Below are 21,379 nucleotides of genomic sequence, written 5' to 3' on the forward strand. Positions count from 1 at the left end.
TACGCATTATATGATATAGGGAAGTGATAATCATGGCTGAACAATCGGGAGGAGACCCTCCTCCTGCACATTCCATGGTCACGGACCCTCCCACAGACACTACATTTGCTGATTCTGCAATCCCTATAGCGTCAGAGGTCACCGTTGAAACTATACCACCGGTAAATCTTTACCAAACACATCACTTTCCTGATTTCGTAGTGCACGTGACATCTGATCCCTCTTCTAATACCAATCCAAATATTGGGCGCAAACACCCCTTAAGTCTTGGTAGATTACTATTTCACAATAAGGTTCCAGGAATAAAATCTTTTCAACCTACGGGACGAAATCTAATTAAAGTGCTTTTTTATACCGGACAGCAAGCTAATGATTTTCTGACTAACCCGATTCTACGAGAAAATGGTTGGAAAGCATACATACCAACCTACGCCACACATTCTGTTGGCGTAATCACAGGGGTGGACACTGACATAACGGATGCCGAACTCAAAACAGATATAAAAAGTAGGGCAGAAATAACGCATATCCGCCGCATTCATCGCCGGCGCGATAATGAGTTCGTCCCCACCACCACAGTGGTACTTACTTTTGCTTCTCAAAATCTGCCAGAGGAATGCTCGCTCTACTATTCGAAATTCCGAGTAGCAACGTATATCCCCTCAGTCAAACAGTGCTGGGGGGGATGTTTCCGCCTGGGACACCGAAAAGTTGGGTGCCGCTCCAAACAAACAATATGCGCTAAATGTGGAGATTCACATGATACTAACACTTGCATCAAGCCACTTTGCTGCATCAATTGTCACGGACCGCATGCTGCCACTGAACGCACCTGCCCGGCCCGGAAACGACATGAGCGAATTAATCAACTCATGGTATTGGAAAAATTATCTTATAACGAAGCGCAAAAACGAGTGCCTCCTTTGCAGCGCTCATCTTCTAACCCTTCCTCGGGTGTACCAACCTCTAATTTCTACTCCCCACTCCTTGCACTACCTCAGCAGCTCACGCCCGAGCGCCAGCCAATTCCTTCCTCTTCCACGAAAGTTAACACCCTTTCTTACCACTATTCTCCCAAACCCCAACGACCTCCCTCTCGTAATGAAATAGAACTCCACGATGAACATCGCCACGTTCTTTCTCCAAAACGACGACGACCTACTGGACATGATCCTAACCAATCGGCTTCACAGAAGCAATCGTTTATTCCAACCTCGACCAATTACTCTTCCTCAGAAGCACGTGCCTTAATAGGTTCTCCAGGATCCTCTCCGGTTAGACGGACTCGCACGTTCAGAGGAGATACCTTGTACACCGGCTCTTCGAAGCCAGTTTGGAACCAAGAAAGTGATACTAGTCATGCCAAGAAACAGGAACTATTACAGGAATTGCATCAGTTAACTCCCAAACTTCAGTCCGACACCCAGCCACTTACCGCATTAGATTTACAGGCGCTACTACTACGAATTATTCGCTTTCTGGAACATATCCAAGAATGACTCAGTTGCAGCAGTTAAGAATACTACAATGGAATCTCCAACAATTTCGTGGCAAGGAGGTGTTTTTATCGCAAATATGCCGCTTTTTTACTCCGGCTATCATACTGTTACAAGAAACCTGGACCCGCCTTGAAGACAACTTAAGAATTCCTGGATACCGAGTTTATCATCGTCCTCGAGATGACCACTACGGAGGGATCGCCTTGGGTATCCACACCTCCTTACCGGCTCGTGTTATCTCAACACTTCCACCAACCGGCTCAACAAAAATACAAGTGCTCGGAGTGCTATGTGCTGGACTCACTTTTATCAACATCTACGCCCCACCAGACAGCCCTCCTACAACTCATTACTGGCAACAATTATTTACTTCAATCCAAGGTCCCTGTGTTATTGGGGGTGATCCGAACTGTAAAAGTGTAAAATGGGGCAATCGTTACACCAACGTAGCTGCTCGGAACCTTCTCGCTGCAATGGACCATACAACTCACCTCATTGCAAATGATGGGACTGCTACTCGCCTCCCAAACCTCAATGGTTATCCCAGTGCGCCTGACATCACCATCCTCAGTTCTGCTCTGTATGCAAACCATAGTTGGAGTGTATATGGATATACAGGTGGCAGCGATCATTTTCCTATTATAACTACACTTGAAGGAGTTACTTTTCCGAGAACGCCCAAGGCTCACCTTTCGCCATATGCTCCAACCGTTTCTCGCATTTCTCAATCATACAATCGGACAACATACCAGAATACGACCGACGAACTTTTCCGGTATTTTTCAGTACAAGTCACTCCTATCAACACCTCTTCTCTCATACATATTATAGAAGCAGCATCATCAGAAGCCTCCACATCTACTTCTCAAATTCCTGGCCAGACTCGATCCCGAACATCCCGTTCCCATTTTCCTTGGTGGAACAGACGTTGCCAACAACTCCTAAATGATAGTAAACAGAAGCAAAAGGCCTTTTTTAAAGAAAAGAGTCAACAAACATATGTACTCTATCGCCAGTCCCAAGCGATGTATAAACGATACATCCAGCAATGTCGCAAACAACACTGGCAACAATTTTGTGCCACGCTCCACCCACAGGCTACTTCGTCTTCTATCTGGACGTTTATACGAAACCAAATTACAGGATCTCCTCCACGCGCAGTTCCTACTGACAGTCTACCGCCTTGGATTGATGAATTTCATCGCCTTCTCACGCCTCCAGAACCACTGAATGACAGACGAACTATACAACCTCTTCTTGATCCGGAGTGTGATTCACCAATCTACAAGAATATCACCATCCAAGAATTGAATCTGGTGTTAACTGCTCGGCGATCCACAGCTCCTGGGAGAGATCAGATTAGATATCGACACTTGTACGACCTATCTCCTTATGGTCGAGCCGCACTTCTTCAAATCTACTCTCAGATATGGAGGACAGGACACATTCCATCTTCATGGAAAGATTTAGCGGTAGTCCCTATACTTAAACCACACAAACCTATCGGGTTGGCTCAGAGTTATCGTCCGATTACTCTTATTTCATGCGTCGTGAAAGTTTTTGAGAAGATCATCCTCTCTAAATTGAACTGGCACTTGGAATATTTTTCAGTCTTCCCACCCACATTAACTGGTTACCGGAAAGGCATGTCATCTTTGGACTCGGTTGCTGCTCTTCTTCTCGATATCTGGAACACATTCCAACATCGACAGTATTTGATTGCTGTTAAACTGGATCTGGAACATGCATATGACTCCATCATTCTCGATCGCCTCATCACTCACATGGCACAACTCCAACTTCCTACACCTTTTCTCCGATATACTCATAATTGGTTGGTACAACGTCGCATCTGCATCAAATACCATAACAGATATTCTTCTTATCGTTCAACATCATTGGGTATTCCTCAAGGCTCTAGTCTCTGTCCCACTTTATTTAATATATACACACTCTCTCTCCATCAACGACTTAGACAACTGGTTCGTATTCAACAATACTGTGATGACATGTTGTTATATGTCAAAACTTCCAACATAGTGGACGGGATACGCATTTTGCACGACGCTCTCCTAGAACTTCACTCCTGGACCTCTGAAAACGGCATGTCAGTCAACTGGGCGAAATCTTCTTGCACTCTCTTCACCCGGAAATGTTTTCAACCTCCCATCCATCTCACGGTAAATAACACTTCTTTTCCAGTTACACCTACTTTACAATATCTTGGTTTTAATCTTGATTCTAAACTAAATTGGAAGCATCATCTCAAAACAATAGCACTTAAAGCCCAACCTTATTTTAAGTTGCTGTCTTGCATCAGCCACAAGGGGTGGGGAACAGATATATCCTCCCTGCAACAAGTCAGTACCCAATGTGTGGATGCAAAACTTCAATATGGCGGAATATTACTCTCTCCACTACCCAAACGGATCAGCGAACATCACATCCGTCTTCAAGCCACAACACAGCGAATTATATTCCGACAACCAAAGACGGCACCTTCCTCAGCACTTTTAGAAGAAGCTGGAATAATTCCTTTCCCAGTGAAAACATATTTTGAGGCCAAAAAATTCCTCCTTCAACGCATATGCTGCACCTCATCCCTCTTATTACCGAAATTACAATTCCTATACAATAGCAACCTTCATACCCGACTTCCATATTATAAACTGCTACCTTGGATTTATCGAGCATTCGTTAGTATTCATAACTGGCTCAATCTATTGCATCGAGGACCGAAACTACCATGTTATACTGCACAATATTATACTCTTCTACATTCTCCCACACTTGAGCAACCGGTGGTCTCTTTCAAACGTCTTCGCTCCACTCAGCCTCAGATAGTGCGCCATCTCTGGGAACATCACATTCAATCGCATCACTCCAATAGCATTTTAATTTACACGGATGCTTCTAAACAGCATACCGAACAAGGATCTGTGGTTGGAGCAGGAATTTATATACCAGCGCTTAATTACGCAGAGACTCACAGACTTCCACCGAATACATCCATCTATTTAGCAGAAAGCTGGGCAATTCGCACGGCATTGAAAGTCGCCCTACAACGAAAACTACCTAACGTGGGAATTTGTAGTGATAGCCTTGGTGCGTTACAAGGAATATGTAGAACCCCATGGGCATCTGCCAATACATGGTTACACATCAATATTCGCCAACAGCTTCGAATATTACATAATAATCATCAAGTGGTTACGTTAATTCATACGCCCTCACACTGCGACATCCCCGGGAACGAAGTTAGCGATATCCTGAGCAGATATGCAACACAACATGGCACACCGATAGATCTCCGGCTCCCAGCATCTTCTTTCGCCGAGATGCTGCTACAGAAACGGCAAACCGAATGGCGAACCTACCAACAACAACAACGATCAGGACCAGGAATTTATTATTGGCAACTAGAACCGACTCCCACCACGAGAAAATGGGAGGCCCCTCATAATTGGACAAGAAAACATCATTGTTTATATTCTCGCCTTCGTCTACATACTGCTCAGACTCCCATCCAGCAGTATAAACAGCAGCAGCGCCCCTCACGCTTGTGTTATTGTGGACTAACTGAAGGTTCTATTGACCACCTGACCTTTCAGTGCTCTCTAACGCCTGGCTACCGTCCGATACTCAACACAGTCATTCATTCTGTTTATTTCACAAGCCCCGTAACAGTGTCTTTCTTACTAGCTAACAAAAACCACCTCGTTCTGTATCATCTGCTTCAATATTACATAGTGAACAACTACGACTTGTAATGGCGTCAAAGTGATCAACAGTGCAGTGCTCATGTTATTCATCGCAGTTTGTAACATATAGTTTCTTCGACATAGTTAGTGTTCCACATGAAGTGATTGTTTCTATTGTGTTTTTTTATTTTGTGCCCAAATTGATCCTGGACCATTCATCTCTACAAGTATAGATACCCATTTAACCGTCTGTATTGCTCAGCAGACGAGTTCCTGGAGCATCAAAACAATGAGAGAGAGAGAGAGAGAGAGAGAAGTCAGATGTTGGAATTTATTTCAGTCTTGTTAGTTCCGATATTTGTATGTGCGTTGTCTTTTTTCCATAGAGTTGTTCATTTTTAAAATAATCATGGAATCAGTTTTTCCACATAATACGTGTCGTTTGTGCCTGCTCCAAAATAAGGGAGTTATCGAATTATTCTCTCGCAGTGTCAAGCAAAATAATTCTGGTTTATTGGATATGATTAAAGAGGATTTAAAAATAAATGTAAGTTTCTTACAGAGTTGCACTACACTATCCTTTTTTTTTAGAAAAAAAAAGAAAGAAAGAAAAAGCGAGTCAACTTTACAATGCCCGCTCCAATTGGTATACTCACTCAGAAACAAGAAATACTATTAATTTTATGAAAATCGGTCAAAACTTACCTAACCTTAAGCTAACCCGTTATTTCCCCTACCCTACTTATCCCTATCTTGCTGTACCTTACCCTACTCTACTATACCCTTTTAAAGTTCACTCGAGCAGACGGTTGTACCAAATAGAAAATTATAGGTAAAATACGATGAGAAACATTTTTCGTGAAGGATGAAAGTATGAATATAAGTATTTAGTGTCAGTGCACAGCATTTTTAGTAACAGTGAAAGTATTGGATGTGTATATGTGCTCTTCCACTATCCTCGTTTATACTTATACCCATTTCGCTTACGTGCCTGTTGTATGCGGCTATCGCTCGGCCCTACCTATTGCGCTCCTGCATGACTCTGTTAGCATTCGTGCTTTTTATTTGGCCACCTAGCACAAGTTGGTTCGTGCTTTACGTACTGTACTTTTTATGACATTTCCACATTGTATTATACGAAGTCATCGGGAAGTCGATCTGCAAGTTTGGCATTAGTGCTGTATCGCCGGACCACTTTGAAAATTGAAAAAAGGCACTAAAATGTACTGCATTCGGTTATATTTTGTTGGATTACATTAAGCTACGTTGGATTATGTTACTTTGGGTTAGGGGCAAAACTTTGGGTGCAAAAATACAAACCAACCTATGCGATGTATCCACTAAAAGGCACGAATGTTATCTAACCGAGTCAGGGCATGAGCGGGACGAGGGGGTGCGTCCGAATGGAGCAGGCGCGTCAGCGACGGTAGGTATATGCGTAGGCGAGGGTAGTGACCACATGTGGGTTTCGGCGATCATAGAATTTTCAACAGCTCTTGTCATAGTTTCATACTTGCAACGCTTCACTTGTTAACATACAATACAGCTTCTGTACACTGTGCAGAAATACATTCCCGTTGAGTTAGAAGTCACTTACCTTCAAAACTGAGGCTTGAAAACTTTTCCAATTTGAAGAAGAAAATCGTGTACAACAGTTTCCTGGAGTTTCCTTTCCTTAAAAAAATACTCAGCTAAATAGCCCTCGAAATGCTCTTCCTTCTTTCCCAACGCTATACCTTTCGCGCTACTATATCAGAAGGAATGTACCTCTCCGCGAAATAGTAGTTCCATCTCCACGTACAATGCCGCTTACAACATCAAAATCAACCAACACAAACAACGACTTTCTTCACTTTTATTATTTAACTTACCTCACTTTCACTCATTCCTCCTCGCAAACTTAAGTAAATTCTTCAATTGACCCGGTACATGTATAAATGAATCAGAGCCAAAGTGGATTCAAATAATTCCTATCTTCATTCACTTTTCTTACTGATATGCAAATTAAGTCCATGTATTTCTTTAACTTGGACTGAATTAGTTTTTCTGTACTCTGCGGTACTTTGAAATTGTCCATATGCAATTCTGTATAATAGTTTGACTTGCGCAACTATTTATCTTTTTGTCCTTCTGAAATGACTCTTGACAATTGTATTAACAAGTATGTAAAGATCAGTACAACGTATTTTTATCAGGAGTCCCTCGTGAATGAGTCGGCAGATGTATCGCATTTGTGACCTATTAGTCCCGGATTCGAGTTCAAATGGAGGACAATTTCTCTCGGATGTATGCCGAGAAGCGGTTTAGATTCCGCTTAAAGCTAATGTGACCCCTTCCAGCATAACCCGGTTGTTGCATAATAACACCAAGCCGAAATAAACTTATTTCTATCCATATGTGATATAAATACGTACAGCAAATTATTTAAACAAAATAAATAAATAACAATAATAAAAATAAATAAATAAATTAAAAAAGTGGTTTAAACCAAAAAAAGTTTTTTTTTTTCAATAAAAACCATGGTTTTTGCCAACCCTGCCTCTTTTCCTATTGAATACTTTAAAGTAGCGTAGAAATATTTCTGATTTTACTTTGCAAAAGTAAAAAGAAAAGTGAGTTTATCGGCATTGTTGTTAGTATTTTAAGTCTACAGTTAAAGCACATATACTGTATTAAGAAATGAGCATTATAGCATTTTCCTCCTTGCTCGTTCTCCTCTTTCCCTTCTTTACATCCAGAAAATTTTATATTTGTATATTTATTTCATTGCCCTGGACAGACCTATATCCTCAATTTATCAAATGGCAAATAACAAGTATACATATCAGGTTGTCTATCGGTCACGAAAGTCAAGAAAAAGTCACGAAATTTAGCTTCCGGGTCACGATTTTTTTTATCTGTACAAATATAAGCACAGACTGGAAAATTTTGTTCTATGAAACGTCAAAATTCATCTCCAAAACTGTCCTTGGTCGGCTTCAGACGCTACCAAATCACAAGCAAAGCACGCTTCTATCGCATACATGAACATTCGGCGTAATTCGCACCCAAATTTGCTCTTGAGAATGTTGGGAAATTGTATGATTTGGCAAAGAAAAGGTCATGAAAAAGTCACGAAATTTCAATTTGAAATTTTAGTAGATACCCTGCATATGATAAATTACAATACCAGAAGTAAAATAAATACAAATAAAAGTACTACTAACGGTGTATGAATACATAAAAAATTGACGAGGTGCTCATGGGAATACAAGAATGACTTCATATTTAATATATGATACTATAAACAATTTAATACAAAGATACCAGAACATTTTAAAGTGCAAAACACATAAGTATAAATTAAATATTTCAAATTGAGGATTACATATAAAAATTAAATAATTGTAAAAATAATCTGAACGAAATAATACTTTATTTGTAATAATTGCGCATTGTAGATATATATGTATCATAAGGCATAAAATAATTATTTTTTAACCCTTTAGCAATTAACTGATTGTGAATATTACATAATCTAATTGGTGAAGAATGTTGAACAGTATTTGATCTGCTTATAAAAAAATGTATGTGTAACTCTAAACCCACATACAATGTGAAATATTGCATAAAATCTTGAATATAAACAAAATAATTAATAATTTTATATAACAGAATATTTTGAACTGACAATGCATAATTAACATAGAAATAAAACAAAATCCTAGAACATAGCATAATAGATATATCCTATTTATTTTAGCTGAGCAATTATACTTTTTAAATACAAATAACAAAGAAATGTATTTTGAATACGGTCTGTGTCGTCAATGTGAATTTGAAAATAAGAGCTCCACATCTCTTAAGCATTTTCTAATTTACTTACGTAAATATGAGTAATATAATATTTTGATCACAGAAATGTCAGTCATAGGTTTCGTTGCTCTTATAATAAAACCAATACGTTCGGAAATTAAATATTTTAAATGTAGGTTAAATATTAGTCCAGTATCAAATGTAATACCCAAATTACTAATAAAATCATTCTTACTTAACTGAGTTTCATTGATAGTATAATTATAATTTATAAACAAATTTTTCTTAGAAAAAGTCGTAACGGAACTTTTATTAACAGTAATTATTAATTATACTCCATTGATAACATGGATCAAGATCCTGATGTAGTTTGTTGGAACGAGTAATTAGATTAAGCTCCTTATAAATTTTTAGATCATCAGCACAAAGTAATGACTATGAGTATTTGACAGCAGGTGGTAAAACGTTAATGAAAAATAAGAATAAAGGGTTTAAATTAGATCCTTGAGGGACGCCGGATGATGCTATATAATGGGAAGTTGGCATTCAATTGAAAATAATTTTATTCTTCCGATTGAGTAATGTGAAGATAGCGATTTTAACATTATCGGATAAAACAGAGAAATCTAACTTAATCAATAATAGAAAATAGTCCAAGGTGTCAAATGCCTTAGAAAAATCATTATATATCACATCAACCACGTGATTAGCATTTAATGATTCTGATAGGAACTGAGTAAATGTAAAAAGATTGGTTAAAGTAGATCTTTCAGAATAAAACCGTGCTGGGATGGAGTAATGTAGGATATCACCTGCACAAGTATTCTGTTGTAGAGAATTTGTTTTGAGTTATATGATTCAGTTCTGAGACAAACAAGGAAAGTGAGTGTTGTTTTAGCTTCTATGTTCCCGGGAGCACACTACGACTGAACACTATCTTGTAGCAGTTCTGTTACATAATCAAAGGCAATACAATTCTACTACAACTTATTGTATTTATGAATAGTATATACAGTATTTACTAATGAGTTGCATTTGCATGTGAATATATGTAATGTATGTGAATTTATATGTAAGCATTTTTCTGTTTTCTATAACGTTGATAGGTGAAGAAAGAGGATCCATTTCCAAAGATGCTTTGTACAAAGTGCGTGATCCAGCTGCAGAGTGTTCACACTTTCCGTTCTCGGTGTCAGGAGAATCAAGAGCGTCTAAAGCAGGTAGCGAAATCTAAAGGAATCGAATTCAAAGATGAAGAAGAAGAGAAACTTGTGCGAAGGGAAAAGAAGAAAGTTGAAAAAGCAGTGGTAAGCTTTTATCCATTTTCTTAGCTTTATAGAATAGTTCTATCTCTCGTACGAATGGATAATTCAAGTAACTTCGTAACTTGTAGTAACAACGAAAGTGGAAGGTTCGGAATATTCCATTTTTAGTTCCAAACGGCGTGGCTTCCAAATAAAGAAAGCAGATGTCGGTATACACTGTTTCCCAAGGAAACACGAATCTAGTGCAGATTTGCTTTTCCATCCTCTTTCACGCAACTGATTGGTGCACTGCACACGGAAAGGTATAATATTCCATTTGCTATTATTCACAACCTCTGTGACTCTATTTCACTTTGTAGTGGTCCCGCGTAGCGTTTTCGTCTTTGGTGTGAGCGGTCCCGGGTTCGATTCCCGATGGGAACACTCGATTGAAAAATTGTAAAAGCTTTTTCAGGTCACCCATCAAGAAAGTAAGGTTTTCCTGAGTTTTCCTCATTCACACCAGGCAAATGCCGGAATGGTACCTAACATATAGGTCCCAGGCCACTTCCTTCACTTTCCTCAGATAGTGTAATCGCCGAAGGAAGTTATCCCTCATACATGAGGAGGGCTACATGGCCGCAGATGCCGAAAGCACAGAAATCTAATTCCTAATCTATTTCGTGTTGTATAAGCTGTTCTGAGGGCGAAGGTTGGTCCAATGTCATATTAACCCCTTGCATTCCAGGTACCATTTCGCTGTTTGCGTGCTGTAATACCGGTTTCATTTACCGTTGAAAGACTGTCTAGACCGTTATATAGGGCATAGTTATTGTGCGCGCGTAAGGAGAGCATTCACATTACTGATAAAAACAATTGTTTTCATTTTGAAACATTTGAACTGACAAAGGAAAATTCTGATGTTCTAAAGGGATTTTATGCAGCTTCAGGTTGGCAACACTGACCGGAGATCAAAGACAGGTTTTTCCTTTTTCGATCTCGAATAGAACTCGAAGTTGCTAATTGTTTATCGTAGAAACAAACACATCTGTGTTGTAATTGAATGTTCCCTACGCCTGCTATCTACTGGAACAACACATTTTTTTGTGTTTTCTGTCCATAAGAATTTGTCACCTAAGGGAAATAGTAGAACTAAGTCTTGCTTTGTATCCACTAACAAATTTCATCATCTCAAGGATTAATACGACCCTTAAGAAGGGATACATGTTCATGACATCCACATGGATGTCACTGGTATGCAAGGGGTTAATTTTAACAAAAGAAACACTGACCAAAGCTTAAAACACACTTTATTTTAAATTATAATAACGGTTTCGGATATCTAACATATCCTTCTTCAGACAATATCGAAAATAAATTAAAATACAGACATATATATATATAGTCATTGTTATGACAAAGTTTAAATTCTTTAACAGTCATAGTCATTGTTATCAAAACATTTAAATTCTTTTAACAGACATATATATAGTTATTGTTGTACTTTTTTTTCTATTTGCTGAGGACTTCAGCCAATCCCGTAAGTCTTCTTGTTCCCTTTCCAACTATCACGCTCCGCCATTTTTGTTTCTTATAAGGGCCTTTTTTTTTAAATTTTCTTCTTGTCTATGCTATCCAAACTTCCTTGCCATAATTCATTAATAAGTAAGCTTCCTGTCCAGTTCATCAGTTTATCTCTTCCTACCTTCTTTATCCAATCGGCTTCTTTCCACTTTGTTATTATAATTTAAAATAAAGTGTGTTTTAAGCTTTGGTCAGTGTTTCTTTTGTTAAAATAATCAATCCAAAGCCATGGATAGTCTTACTATTAAAAGGGTTAATGTGGTAAATTGCGCCTTTTTCAAGCGTTTTCATTAAATTAATCAGTATCCGTTTGTGTATGACAGTTGCTACGTTTTCTTTTTATAAGTCGTTTGCTATGCAGTGTAACACTTGAGCGATGTAGACCAGGCGCACGCTATCGTGGGTTCGATTCCTGATGACGGAGATTAAACTTTGAACACATTACGGAAGCTCTTATTCCACCTTAAATTGTTGCTCTATGTTTCAAATAGTCTTTGTGTATTCAAATTGATTGGCCCTTCAGTGGAAACTCTATTCTTCTGTTTATGCAGACAAATTTAAGTATTTGTCTCAAATCTATGATTAAGTTTTATATAGTAATTATACGAGAGCCTTTCAGAAAGTAAAGAAAGATTGCGCATCGCGTGCGGCGCCAACCCCCCATCACTGCGATCGCGTGCGCAGCACTTAGCTTCTTCCTCCACCTCAGTGTGAGCCGAGTCTTAATGCTGTGCGGTCACGCTATTTGTTTTTGCAGTAACTCAAAATGGCGGCGCCAATCCCACCAAATGTGAAGTGCGGAATATCATTCATTTTCTGAATGCGCGAAACGTTAAGCCTATTGAAATTTATAGGCAAATAAAGAATGTTTATGGTGATAGTGCAATGAAATCATCATCAGTGAGGAAATGGTGCATTATGTTTACAAATTGGGTAAGAGCTGCAAGCTAATGTCTTCATCTCAAATTTGAGTTTATAAAATCATTCTAGAGGAAATAAGTTTAAAAATGGCCTTGTACATACTTTGATACAAAAGCGTGTGTATATTTGTAAAATTGTTTTAAAAAGAACTTTTTCCACCAAAATTCACTGACTTTAGGCCATATGCGCGAGGTCTAAATGTGCCGCTGTAACTTTTAAAATATTTGTACCATTATTAAACATACTAAAATAAGTAATGGTGGAATGAAGAAAGTAGGAGGAAACGGGAGAACCCCGAGAAAATACTGTGCTCCTGGGGTTTTTCGGGGTTCTCCCGTTTCCTCCCACTTTCTTCATTCCACCATTTCATTCATTTCTATAATCACTGTCTCCTTTAGCCTAACCGGCATAACCGTGGGACGTAAAACTCAAAGATTTCATTTCATTTCATTTTCATTTAAAATAAGTAATTTCATTCTAATAGAAGTCGGACAAATACGCAACTTTTTCTCACCATTAGAAGTCGATATTTGAAAATTCGCTTTTCTTAGACCCACCCTATTATCCATATACCATTTAAAATCGGTAACTCCCTAGCTTCAATGCAATGGTGCATTATGTTTAATCAAGGAAGGACCAGCGTGCATGATGATGGTCGGATTGAAAGCCATCACTTATTACGGAAAAAGTGGAAGAAATTCATTAAAAGTCATGACTCTTTTTGGGTGGAAAACAATTCGCAAACGATGATGAACTCAAGCAAGAAGTGACAGCCTGATTCAAATCTTTGGCGGCAGATGAGTATAGCATCGGCATTTAAAAACTGGTCCCACGTTATAACAATTGTCTTGACAACTATGGCGATTACATAGAAAAGTAGAGTAAGTTCCTATGGGTTTGTAAATAAAGTATTTTGCTGATATATTTTGTTTTTATTTAATCATGCCAAAACGTTCTTTACTTTTTGGATTACCCTCGTAGTTATTAAACCTTAGGTTAAGGGAGAAGTTTGTACGTCTTATATAAGCGTGCTCCTGAAATGTTAATCTCTGATTCAAAATTTATTTTCCAGTTCCACGACGATTCTGAATCAGACGACTGGAGCTTTAGTGACTCCGAGACAACTTCAAGCAATCCAACAAAGAAACATGATAATTGTCCAGTGAAAAAGCTTAAACTCTCTTTAACTTCTGCTGCAGCACTGTCTACTATAACTGTTACCAGTACAAGCAATAATAATTCCAAACGGGATAGTAGTACTAGTGCTAGTTTTGTGCATGATCCAGAGAATGTACATACAGCTTCCGATAATACAGAAATTGTTAATAATAAGAATAGTAGTAGTAGTAGTATAAGTGATAGTACAAATAGTTCTGAAAATGAAGATAGTCAAGTCACAAGGACTGAAGGCATTAATCAAGGTGATCCAGAAAAATCGAACGACGTAAAAATTTCTCTATCAGGTAGTGATAATGATGAAATCCCTTATGAATCTCCTAATTTAGCCGAAATATCTAATTCCCAGACAGAACAACACGAACCTCATGCGATTTTTTTCAAAGAAGAACCAGTTGACGCTACGGACGTGTATGAAGATGAATCAGCAATGATCAAAGACGAAGCAGGTAAGGGCTTTTTTTTTTTTTATTTACTAATTTTTTTAAACCTGGAGTTCCTTGACAGCATAGAAAAAGTGTTACTGCAGTACTTCTATTTTCTGAATGAATTATTTCTTTTCTCCTTTTCTTTCATTGTTTTTACACTCTTAGGTGTTTGTACCGTTTGGGTCATTCTATAATAAAAGAGGCAACAGTCAGATTCCATTTAGATACAATTTTAGACATACTAACCTAGTATTAGAAGTGTACTATACCAAGAATCGAAATTTATATATATAATTTCTGCAATATATTGGTATTAATAGTTGTGTAATAGGTTTTGTTAATAATTTTGTTGGATGTCAGACTAGACATGGTACACGATATAACTAGTAGCAATATTCTGCAAGTTGTTTCAAATGCAGGATAATCCAAAATAAGTAATTAAGCTTACTAAATATAATAGGTTCCAGGTATATATGGAATGGATCGAAACTATCACTGCTGTTTTGCAGTACCGGTATATAAAGGATTTACAAAAGCAAGCAGCAAATGATTGGGACAGAAAACCTCTGACACTTCGCAAGAATCTGTATATAGGCGTTGTATAAGATAATCTTGCCAAAATTCGTTTCACCTGTTTTTTTGCGGTGATGTTACGCAAAGGAAGAGTATTCTCTTCTTCCTGATAAGTTTGGAATCAACGTATTGTTTGTCTACCTTAGCACACGAAGTAGCCTGAAGAACCACCAGTGACATAATTATGGTGGTTCTTCAAACAGCTGATTGAAACAGGATACCCTCCAGTGGCGAAGCGTAGCATTTTTCTGTAGTCAGCGCAAGATTTGCCAAATATAAGGGTTGACTTTTCAATGAGGAAATTATCGTGGTCATATATTTATCCACGACAACTGACAAAGTCGTTACTTCAGCTTTAAAAGCCAAGTGTAATATAATTAGTGACACAGTGCAGAATATTCTTTTAGTACAAGATTCCAGGTTTTTAAATGATTCAGGTATACAATTCTCATTATTTAAAGAGCGACTCCTTTAATTTAACTTAAGATTTGCCTCCTCTCCCCCCCAACACACTTTTTGATTATCCAGTGTTGGGAACTTTCAATGTGTTTTTTACACGCTCGTCCACCCTTTGTTTCCCACAATTATCCAAATCTATAATGCATTAAACGTAACTTTTTTTCTTTTAAATTAACTTTAGCCAGTTTTGTAAGTTTAATTAAAATTCCATAACCTATCCATTAAAAGCTAAATATTATTAGCAATGCCTCTTGAAAACAAAAGAGGAACCCAACAAAACAGTTGTGAAATTTATAATGAGAAATTGTAAAATACCTGGTATAAGATCTGTTTCTTTCAGTAGCTTTAATGTAGTAAGTAGCGGAGGGCAAGCTCGGGGTCTAAATGACAAGTTTGTGCAAATCTGCTATCGCAGCACAAAATTGAAATAACTTTCCTGGTGAACAAAGCCACAGCTCAAGAGGCCGAAACCATTTAAATTACAACGGTACATTTAAAGTTCGGAAATATGGCTTAAAGTGAGTAAATTTCGGTGAAAAATTGCATTTATCAAGTTTTACAAACAGACACACTTTTGTGTTAACAGGGCTTGAAAAATCCACTCGCCTGCTCGCCAGTGGCGAGTACTTTTTTACATTTGGCGAGTATAAACAGTGTGACTGCAAAATGGTCTGGCTAGTACTTGCAAGCAAGATTTTTCAAGCCCTGTGTATTAAAATATATACAAAGTCATTTTTAAATTCATTTTTCCAGAGAGTGATTATATATATATATATATATTCAAATTTGAGACGAGACCATTAACTTGTAAGTCTTCGCTCATTTTGCAAAGTTATTCATGCTAAAAATGACTCATATATCATCACGTAGAGCTGGCTGCAGTTCGAGCACCGTCTGCGCCATACTCAACCATTCAGAGCATGCTAAATTATGTTGAATGCTTGGATTTTAGGTATCTTTTAGCACCGGGGCTTTATGAAACGTGGATCTACAACTTAATGTGGGATCCGAAACGTATGATCTCCCACCGGGAATCGAACCGGAGTCTCCTACACTTAAGGCGTGTACGCTAACCATATAGCCAAAAAAGAACTCTTAAGTTACGTTGTTTCACCATTATCAGTCAAGGATCTCATCATGAAATTGAATTTCCGGTTGAATTCAATATTGCTCTAAAATATCCATCTCTGCTATTTTGTCAGCACACTTTTCCAGCAGACTCTAACAAATTTTTACACATCTTTCCACTGTTCGTGTGTGTCAGGGTAATTTACAAAGTCAGTCTCAGATTTACTTTTCATAAATATTTTCTTCTGTTAAGCTTTCTATCATAAGAAGCTATAACAGCTTACATTTCGCTCAATCAGTTAACTTGATGTAGTCGTTGGCATCAAAATGTATTAAGGGGGGCGTAAAAGTTGTAACAGATTTTCCCTTTGTCAATTCCCAGCTTTCATTGTCCTACTGTAATCCTGCTTTCGTGTGTATTGTCTCTCAGCCAATAGTGTCGCCAACATGTTCTCAGGATGACAAAAGAACGCATTTATTTTAATCCCTGGATCGATGATTTCTTTAATTTTCTTTGGCATATGTCTCTTTTTTGCAAACCCGCTTTCTGTCGTATTTCACCTTGAACTCATGAAGGTGATATATGAATCCCTACTTCCTTACCGTACTGGCAGTAAAAATTCCATAGTTGCAGAGCAATGCTGCTTTTTCTTTCTTTTGTTTGTTTGTTTGTTTTGTTTTGTTTTGTTTAAATCTGCACTTAGTGAATGTGTGTCGGGATCCCATCCATTTAATAGTGATTGTGTACTTGGGATTCCAGCCTGAACGGTTTATATTAAACCAGACAGCATCATACATCTTCACAACATAAGAAGCTAGTATCTTCAGTCCATTTGTAGGACTCGTTTGAGAAATAAACATTTGTAAGACCCGGTAGGCGTATCGATCATCAGGAATAACTTGGCCCAGTTTTCTTAGTCCAGTAAGAAAAACGCGTTCTTTTCTCATCCTGAGAACATGCTATTGGCGAAGGTAGTGGCTGAGAGGGAACATATACGAAAGTTGGGTTACAGGAAAATACTGAAAGCCAGGAATAAAGAGACGATTGGCAAATAGATCTTTTATACCTCCCTTAATACATATTGATACCAAGAACTACACTAAGCTGTTTGATTCGGCGGACGGGGATTCCGTCATCTCTAGTGACGGAAAGCTTGACAACAGAAAATTTGAATTTGTAAATTTCCCCTGTCACAATCAAATAGTGCAAAGATGTGTTAAATTTGAGAGTCCGAATGAAAAGTGCGCGGACAAGATAACAGAGATGGCTACATTATAGCAACATTGCAATCTTTGATGCCTAAGTCGTATATCCGATTTCAAGATGACATCCTTGACTGATAGTGGCGAAACAACGTAATTTAACATGTTCTAAATGGCTGGATGAGGCGTGGATAGAGCTCGAATTGCAACCACCTCCACATGGTGAAATCAGATTCATTTTAGCAGAAATAAATTTACGAATTGGACGAAGACCTACAACCTAATGTCTTCATCTCAAATTTGAATACGTAAAATCACTCTACAGAAAACGAGTTTAAAAATGACCTTGTATATATTTTAATACAAAAATGCATTTATTTTAAAAAGTTTTTTTCCCCACCGAAATTCACTAATTTTAGCTCATACGTGCGAACTCTAAATGTACCGCTGTAATTTTTAAAATACTTTTACCATTATTAAACAATTAAAATAATTTTATACTACTAAAAATCGGAAAAGTTAATCTTCAAAATTTAAACATTTAATTGACCGTTTTGGTAATTTTTTTCAAACTATAGGCCTTTTTGAACGAACTAAAGATAGAATGTATGTGTTTTTTAAAATATTTTTACCTTTATTAGCATGCGAATACGCAACTTTTCCTCACTGTTAGAAGTCGATATTCGCAGATTTGCTTTTCTTCGACTCATTCTGCTGTTCATATCTCATTTAAAATCGATGACTTTCCCTAACTTATATACAACCTACAAAGTAACAAGTAAATGTTGGTCGTCTATAATAAAAGGATATGGAATCACGTGATTTTTTTAAACTGTCTTTTACCGGAGTGTATTTATTTTAATTTCTATGTTTAGCATTGAGTTCATAAATACAAGCGTATCATGCTAATAGCAGTGTTTTCATGTCTTTTTAAGTAGATTACGAAGAATCCAAGGATCTGGTGGAACGTGAATTCACAGACCGTGATTGGGACCAAATGAAGTTTATCATTCAGCGGAATCAGTACTACTCTGAGAATGGTTCATGGTATAAAATGCAGCAATTCTTGTTCCAGCAGCCGTATCTGAAACGCATGAAATGCAAATATTGCGACCTGAAAATTGAGGGTCCTGCAGCGAATTACCAAAACCATATTATTAATGAGCACAAGTCTACCGTTCTGTACCCATGTGATGTGTGTGGATCCTATTTGTCGTTGGATACATACGTTGTTCATTGGTGTGACCATCAGAAAAAATACGGGTGAGTATGGTTGTATAACTCCGTTGAGTACTTGCGTCATTTACTTCGTGAAAATTAAACTTGCTTTAGTATTAGGAATTAGATTTCTGGGGCTTCTGCATCTATGGTTGCGGTATTAACCCGTCATGTATGAGGGATGATGTACACCTCGGTAATCACACTGCCTGGGGAAGTGGAGAGGAAGGAAGCTGCCTGAGACCATTATAATAGATACCATCCCGGCATTTGCCCTGTGTGGATGAGAAAGAGTCAGGGAAAAGCTCACTCAGGATGGCTGGCTTGAAAAAGCTGTTCCACTTTTTCGATTGAGTCTCCCCATCGGGAATCGCACCCGGGAACCCTCGCACCAAAATCGAGAGCGTTAGCAAATACGCTACGTGGGGTCACAATTAAACTTGTGTGTATTCTATAGTATAACTATATAACTTTAATACATATAAGTTTAATATTTTTAGATGAAATTTAATTTGAGTAGTATTAAGTGTTATATAATGTAAGGACTAAATCACGTTCTGCCGCAATTATTTACTGACACATTTATTTGTGCAATATAAGTAAAATTATAGGAGATTTTTGGGAAACTTCTTCCAAAGAAAACACCTTATGGATATTTTCATAAGTTATTTATATAACATACAACATTATAGTTATTTTAATGAAATATTTAGTTTAGAAATATGAAGAGAATTGCCTGAGTCGTTTTTAACAAAATCGACCGAGAAAAAAAAAAACAGCCGCAAGAGTAAACTACGGTATCCGTTTTGGATTTTTTTTTTTTTTTTTTTTTTGAGGGCAAATGAGTTACGACATTTTTTTGGAATATTAATGAAATAACAAAATCGCCTGAGTCGTTTTTTGAGAAAATATTCAAGTAAAACTCCCCGCAAGAGAAAATTGATACCCCTGTTGGATTTTTCCCGTACTAATGGGGATTACGAAATCAATACAAACAAAAATCATTAGAGAAAATCTCAATTTTCGATTTTCACTCATAGTAAACTACTCTTAAGTTTGGGAGTAGTAAGAAAGTTCGAAAATCGCCCCTGGAAACTCTTTTGAAAATACTTAAGTTTAAAATTTGATGCAGATACCGTGATCCGCACGGCATTTAAACAAGTGAATACATTTTCGTCGTAAGGGACTAACGAACAAACGGACAAACATCTTAAAATTACCTTTCACTTTCGTGCGACGAAAGTATAGTAGAAAGTGTGGTGATAATGAAAAAATTGATTTCGAGATTTCAATGGATTTAGATGTTTCATGACTTATAGATACCGGAAAAAGTGATTTTTCGCTAACTGTCCCTCTGTTTGTCCATTTGTTCTGATATGCACTCGCCTAGAAGCCATTCGTGTTCTACTGTCTGAAATAAGTTTTACACTTTAAGATTTTTGTGAGAAGTAAATTTTAAACTTAGGGTGTTTGTGTGATTCTCCATGAGAGTTTTTCGAATTTTTTCCTGTCCCTAAAAATAAGGGTAATTTACTGAAGGATGAAAATTTAAAAAACGCGATTTTCTAGAGAACGACTCAAGGGGCCGCGATGGCTCAGTAGCAGAACGTTTACCTCTGGTGCATGGGATCCTTGGTTCGATCCTTGCTCGCGCCAAGTGAGCCTTGTAGTGGACAAATACCGTGTGCGGGGATTTTCTCAGGGGTCTCCCGTTTCCTACACTTTCTTCATTCATTTCTCATCATCACCGTCATCTTTAGCCTAATCGCCATAACCGTGGGCCGTAACTTATTCAAGATTTCTTTTCATTTTCGAAAACGGCTCTGCCTTTGATCACGATTTTGTTTACATTTTATGAATCAATATTTTATTAACAATCTCATGCTGTGGTATAAGTCATTTTTCTAGGAGAGCCTGAGTCATTTTTATGAATCATATATTCCATTAACAATCTCATACTGTGATATAAGTCATTTTTCTAGGAAGAGTCAAGAAGGGATACTCTACTCTCAGGGATGAGTTTTTCCCGAGCGAATTAAAAAAAATAGACTCAGGCGATATTGTTCATATTTCATAAATGAGGATGGTCTAGTAGCTAGTGCGTGTGCCTTTAATGCACGTGGTCCTGGGTTCGATTCCTATTGGGAGATCACAAAAGAAACTAATTTCATAAATGGATATTTCATTAATAATCGGACAATATGGCACAACTCATTTACACTGAAAAAATCTACAGTGATTAATTTATTTTTGAGTTTTTTTTTTTTTTCGAACGATTTTCTGAAAAGTAACTTAGGCAATTTTGTTCATATGTCATAAATAATGCCGTTCATTCTAGCTTTGGAACTACTTGCCTTCATTATTTAAAAAAAAAAAAAAAATAAAATAAAATAAAAAAAAATCTGACTAAAGCAAAATACTTTTAATAAATAATACGAGGTATATTCAAGTTATAACACCTCCAATTTCTTGTCTCAGGACTGGTAACAGATAGAAACGCGGTGTTTATT

At 37.5% G+C, this 21,379-nt stretch overlaps 2 protein-coding genes across 5 annotated transcripts in view; both read left to right on the forward strand.

Moving 5' to 3' along the window:
* The window catches only part of LOC145684174 (uncharacterized), a 190,888-nt gene that overhangs the window by 145,455 nt on the left and 24,054 nt on the right, over nucleotides 1–21,379 (forward strand). The gene's annotated exons all lie outside the window — the stretch shown is intronic.
* The window catches only part of LOC145684176 (uncharacterized), a 34,862-nt gene continuing 18,335 nt past the window's right edge, over nucleotides 4,853–21,379 (forward strand). The window contains exons 1-4 of one of the 4 annotated variants that reach the window (XR_014131250.1): nucleotides 4,853–5,747; nucleotides 10,102–10,302; nucleotides 13,817–14,369; nucleotides 18,587–18,914. Coding sequence is in view for 3 of the 4 variants with exons in the window: in XM_081756179.1 (XP_081612305.1) it covers nucleotides 5,610–5,747; nucleotides 10,102–10,302; nucleotides 13,817–14,369; nucleotides 18,587–18,914 (1,220 nt within the window). In the remaining variant the exon portion in view is untranslated. The remainder of the gene's footprint in view (nucleotides 5,748–10,101; nucleotides 10,303–13,816; nucleotides 14,370–18,586; nucleotides 18,915–21,379) is intronic. The other 3 variants (XM_081756181.1, XM_081756179.1, XM_081756180.1) reach the window with 3 other exon arrangements.

Source organism: Thermobia domestica, chromosome 4 (assembly GCF_964235325.1).
Source record: "Thermobia domestica chromosome 4, izTheDome1.hap1.1, whole genome shotgun sequence".
Classification (NCBI taxonomy): Eukaryota; Metazoa; Arthropoda; class Insecta; order Zygentoma; family Lepismatidae; genus Thermobia; species Thermobia domestica.